The sequence below is a fragment of the Erpetoichthys calabaricus genome, chromosome 13 (assembly GCF_900747795.2).
Source record: "Erpetoichthys calabaricus chromosome 13, fErpCal1.3, whole genome shotgun sequence".
Lineage (NCBI taxonomy): Eukaryota > Metazoa > Chordata > Cladistia > Polypteriformes > Polypteridae > Erpetoichthys > Erpetoichthys calabaricus.
Window position 1 is genome coordinate 83,052,702 of NC_041406.2, and position 6,059 is coordinate 83,058,760.

A 6,059-nucleotide genomic window follows, 5' to 3' on the forward strand; every position below is an offset into this window, starting at 1 on the left:
AAATACTGTATAACCAGTGAAATCACAATCGTGTATTGTGCACTAACCATCTTCGAGGGCTCGAGGAATTCTTTTTTGAACGAGACTGGTGGTTTTAACTTTTCAGAACACTTGGACTCAGGTGGCTAACGCACAACGCAAAGACGGTCATCTTATTTATTGTAGGATTATTTCTGTCAGGTGAGACGTTACAACGTACTTGGCATCTGAAGGCGTTAAGGAATACTATACTTTGCTAAGAAATGTGATTCAGTATATGCAAATCTGACGATAAAATATTGTTATGGAAAATTTGAACATTGTAAATTAAAACGTTCTTATCGTAAAATGACACTGTGAACTTGAGAATATTGGTACAAAAATGTATCTAATACTCTTCATATCGGGCCTGAATCAATGATTATTTTTCGTCCGTAAATAAGCAAATAAAATCTTTCTCTTTTGAAGTTATTACTTACATACATATCTTAAAGACAATAACAATTCACCTCTTCAGGTTTAACTCGGTTAATACATAATCACACATACTTTAAGAGGCGATGTTATTTTAAAACGACAATAATATGGTAATTGGTTCACTGGACATGTAGAACTTCACTCTAACAATAATAAAATCCCTTCAGTTACAAATGCGTCTGTATGACAGTTCGGATTTTTTTATAAGATATTGTTTTTCAATACTTTTGACGAGCGCGGACGTACGTGTGTTCCTGAAAACAGTTCATCTAGTCTAATTAAGAAATGTGCTCAGTCCAGTGTAGTGGAATCACCGTACCTTGGACTCGTGCGCTCTTAGACTGAGCCCATCGGACAGATACACTTCTGTAAATGCCGGTCTGTTCACACAGTTTGCCTTTAACCATAATATTTCTCTAAATTCAGAATCGCACTGGGATAATATATTAATAATCCAAGGAACAACGAACTTAAATACGTAAAGATTTCTAAATCGAATACAAAGGGACGAGCTCTTTAAAGTTATAACTTGCTGTCATAAACTTGAACTTGAATGATGAGTAATTTATTGCATACTTAACTGTTAAACAATGCAACGCGCTTTGACTCGTAAGTGACATCGCAGGTTGGCTGTCACGATCCACTAACTTCTTCAGACTGTAATTATGATTGAATTCATCCTGCTCAATGTTGCGTCTGTCCCTCGTGTAGACCTGACGTCTTTGCGTTAAAAGTGGATGTTATAACCTTTACGGTTATGCACACGTGTAGAGGCCCGCTGTGTAAAAATTGCCGTTCTGGTGGTGGACACTAAATGCACCTTGCGTTATTCACACAGAAGGAGAGCGCACAACCGGCGTCGGTTAATAACTGTTTACTTACAGAAGGTCAGATCACTGGAAAAGAATCATTCGCACCTCCTTGTATACATAGAGGGCGGCGATCTTAATGTTGTTTACTGTTGTTTGGTAAAACGGGCATATTATACACTGTACCAGTCGAAGTACATATAGTCTATAGTTTTTACTAATTATATTGCCAAGGAAGCCAAAATTTATTAAAGGCATTATTACATGGCTTTTGGTTTTAAGTGCATATTATCACATAACAGGTAAGGAAACTTAAAAATTCAAGGATGCTATGTTTTTTATAAAATTAATCTAAGCTTAATACTATTTTTATTTAACTTTCCGAATGTATTCTTGTCATGTTATGAAACAGCAAAGTGCTGCTGACCTGGTGACTTCCATACAACACACCAGCACGGATCAGTTAACTTTGCCTGAAGCCCCACTCCTCCTCTGGTAAAATGTTCAAAGGATATCATTTATTAATTACATAATAAGCCCAAGTAAACTTCGCGATATTCGGGAAAAACGATTACTGCTTAAAATAGTTTTTATTCTTGGGTCAACAATTACACAGCATGAATGAAATCAGATCACAGTTATTCAACCAAGTCAGCTAATCTATGTTGTATGATAGACCGCTATAGCATCCCTCGCAGAGGTGGCGATGAAAAAGAAGTTTAAATACCATCAAGATCATGCGCTTTACAGACTTTTAGTCGTTTCATTCAAGTGTCTTACTTTCATACTTATCAGGATATGAATGTGTGTATACACAAATGTGTGAGTGTGTGTGTGTGTGTGTGTATATATATACATACAGTATATATATATATATATATATATATATATATATATATATATATATATATATATATATATACAATAGATAGATAGATAGATAGATAGATAGATAGATAGATAGATAGATAGATAGATAGATAGATAGATAGATAGCGTTCATGAAAATTAACTTTCTCCTTATTTCTATAAAGTTGTTCATTTTATTTTACCTGGAAAAGGATAATTCAATCCAGCCATTATTGAAACAGCTTAATCCAGGTGAGAGTTGTAAGAGGCTGGAGCCAATTTTAGAAAAAATGTATTTGAGTTGTTATATACTGTATTGTCCAATAAGAATATTTTTCTTTCAAAATGTCAATAAGAGACTCAATTTTACCATTACAGAAATTAGGGAGCAAACGCCCATTCCAGTAGCATTAAGTGTTAAGCAATAACCAATTCTGGACTGGACGCCTCCCATCACAAGTTCACTCAGCCATAATTGCTTACCATAGACTCATTCTAAGATTCCAGCTAGCCTAACATATAAATCTTCAGGATATGGAAGAAACAAAAACATACAAAAAAACTTAAAGAGAATGTGCAAACCTCCCCCAGAAAGCGACTGAAGTAGAAATTGAACCTAGGCTCGTAAAGGTGTCAGGCATATTAACTTCTGTGCCAATTTGTTCAACTAGCGGATATTATTGTTAATAACTTTAAATGAAAATGAATTTTAAATAACTGACAACCCCCTGGGGAGTCATATGTTTGAGGAATCTGACTCCACGCTGATGCAGTAAACTTACAAAGCATAACTGGCAGAAGCCCATTGTCACTCTTGAGTGTGTCCTAAACTCTCATCTGTCGATGGCGACCTACACTGTGATTACTGAGCACTTTTGGTCCCTCGGTGTCACACACAGAATTAATTTGCTTCAGTTCATTTTAGAATTAGACACAGAGCTCTAACTGTAGGCTGCAGGCTACATAAAATCTTGCTCATTTGTATCAACTAACTAAATAAATAAATAAATAGCACACATGTGCTTTTTTGTTTTAAACTGGAGTTCCAAGTTATGTAGCCTTGACTTTGAACTAAAATTGTGTTGTGCAAAGCAGATTTCTTCAACTCCGTGACAGAAGTTCTTTAACTCTTTGGCCACGTTTTATACTGTATGCTGATTTCTGTTTTGCACAGCTCATATATTAATTGTATGCCTATTTACAAACAAAATATATACTTTCACATTGTTAGGAAATGTCCATCTGCTTAAAATTATTTTAGCTCAAATAAAATTATTTAAAGACAATCACGTTATGTTAGAATAGACAGCTCTTTTAAAACCCACCCTTCTTGTTCACTTTTTATACTTTGCTGAAGTCCTACCTGAACTGTCGCTTTTCCTTTTGCTGCTCCTTTTCTCTGCCTCTGCAGGTGACAAAGCTTGTCTTCCAAAGTCACCTGGCATACAAGATGTCCCGGTAGGAGTGCCGGCCCCCAGACTTGGTGTGGTAGCACACAGATTTGGGGGGCTGGCACCCAGATCCTGCGATCCAGAATCTGGCGGTTGAATGCAGAGGCTGTGTCTTGCGGTTGCAGGAGTTGGCATCTGAGGAATGTGCCAGCTGGACTGCAAAGCCTGGTGCTGTTGCTGATGTTGGTGGTGCCCTCTGTGATGCTGACTGGCAAACATGCTCTCTTCGTTGGAATATCCAGCTATGATGCATGATGGTGAAGATGTTGACAAGTCCGGATAGGAAACATGGTCCGATCTTCCATGCAGGGCAAGTGCTGACTGTGAAAAAGGGTGTAAGCCTTGTGCAGGGGCATGGGGGCTGCGCAAGCAGCCAAACAGAGTATGATCCATGGCATGCAACTTTTAAGCTCAGGGAAAAAAAAAAGAAAATATCCACACCAAAAGACCCCCCCTGCAGTGTTCGAGCGCCACGTTCACCCAGTAGATTTTATTCTCTTTCAACCCTTTTCCAAAAAGGCAGCAATATTTAGCAATAAAGTGAGCATAAATGTAAGTATTCAATCCTTTGCTGCATTGGTAAGGCTGCTGTGGATAAGCACACAGAGAACAAGATAAGCCTCTGAAGAAACTCTCAGATGACAGAACGAGGAGGGTAAAGCCAGTGGAAGGTGGTTCCAAGAAACTGCTTTAAGGGGGGAGAAAGCTAAGGGGATGTTATAAATAGTCTGTAATGTGAGAGGGAGGTTGGGTCAGAGACTCAGTACTGACCACAAGAATATGATCTCCCACCAAAATACTGCTCTCTATAAATCTGCAATATTAAACACTGTTTAGTGTTAGAAAAAGTCACTTTTTGGTGAATCCAGTTTGCTTGTCTGTAGGCTTACATTATAGATTAATATTTATGCTCCTTGACAGTTTTCTGGTGGGGTATAAACTTTTTAAAATGTTAGTACAGTAATGTTAACTTAATGTTAACATTCTTATTTGCAAATTTCTTAACATGGAGCCAAAAGAAAAAAAAATAGCACTTCTTTATGATTCCTAATTTTATGTTTCAGTTATTAATACTTAAATGTTATAATGAAGTAGCCTGGATTTCTAGAATTTATTAAGGGAAATTGTTTGAAAGTTGTGTTTAAAAAGCAAATAATTGTACACAGTTTTAAGTCTTACAGACCTAGGTACTGTATCTCTTTATGCCAGCTGCCAATTTTTCATTGTCCACTTAATGTTTAAAATTTAAATGATATCCTATATATCTATTCATTCAGCTATTTATTTTTGGACCTGCATAATCCAGTTATAAGGTACGGGGGAGCAGAAGCTATTTAAAAAGCACAGGGTGCAAAGCAGGAGCCCACCCTGGAAGGGACGCCAGGAATAATGGCTAAATATACAATATTCTCACAAAGTTACAGGCAGGTAATGTAATAAAGAGTAAATGAAATTGTTTTAAAGTATTATACTTCAAATGTGATAGTAAAAATGCATGTTGATTATTCATTCATTTTACCACATCTTATGCTTATTGTGTACATTATGATTAAATATATCTTGTCTAGTACACCATCCATAATTTAATCAATTAAACAATTAAAAAAAAACCTCCAAATGTGACACAAATGTAGCATTTGCTTTGTCGTTTGTATTTTTTAATATACAGTACAGGAACATATCTCTTATTAATAATTTTATTGTTTAAACTATTATATATGAAATGAATGCTGCCTAAAATTGTGCAGCTGCTAAACGGTTATAGCAACCGTACTGATCCACATAAGCAGAATTGCTGAGAAAGGAAATTAAATTCATTTGAGGGAAATTACTTTAGCAGACCACTGCAAAACATTTGAGTTTTACATTATAGTGAAGCCTTGCTAGTCGTTCAACTCTGGAGCATGAAATAGGAAGGATTGCTGGTAAGTTAGCACATTTCTCTATGTTACATTTTCTCTTCTTATTTTTCAACATGTGGGTCTATATTTATTTAGCTAATAGTTCATTTTATGACATCTAAAGGCCTTTTCTTCGTCTTGTTTTGTCAGCCGACTAATATTTTAGTAGACTGATCTAACAAGAGAACTGCAGAGACAAATATACAGCACACCCTTTTTGAAAGTATTAATATGGCGACGTTCTTGTTTTAAAAAAAACAAAAACCTGTGGCTTTTGGAAGCACTATAGAACTTTTAAGATAATATTATGGTGTAAAGTTAAGCGTGCAATGGTGTGAGTCTTTTACCAGAACATTAAGTGCTATCAATATTCTTTGACAGCGTTCAAACCAGACGACCTCACTGGAAGAAGAAATATTGCAGGACTGACTTTTAAATAAGAGTAAAGAGACCAATGAATAATTACTACTACTACTATTATTATTATTATTATTATTATTATTATTATTAATTGTAAACATTAAATACTAAAAACAGCTACTGATCTGATTAATCCTGTTCACTGAACAGTGAAGCAGTTTTATCATAATACA

At 35.8% G+C, this 6,059-nt stretch overlaps 1 protein-coding gene across 1 annotated transcript in view; it reads right to left on the minus strand.

Annotated features, from left to right (window-relative positions):
- Positions 1-4,241, minus strand: part of meox2a (mesenchyme homeobox 2a) — a 59,395-nt gene extending 55,154 nt beyond the window's left edge. The window contains exon 1 of the mRNA XM_028817175.2: positions 3,478-4,241. Within this exon, the coding sequence (XP_028673008.1) occupies positions 3,478-3,958 (481 nt within the window). The 5' untranslated portion in view covers positions 3,959-4,241. The remainder of the gene's footprint in view (positions 1-3,477) is intronic.
- Between the last annotated feature and the right edge of the window lie 1,818 nt (positions 4,242-6,059).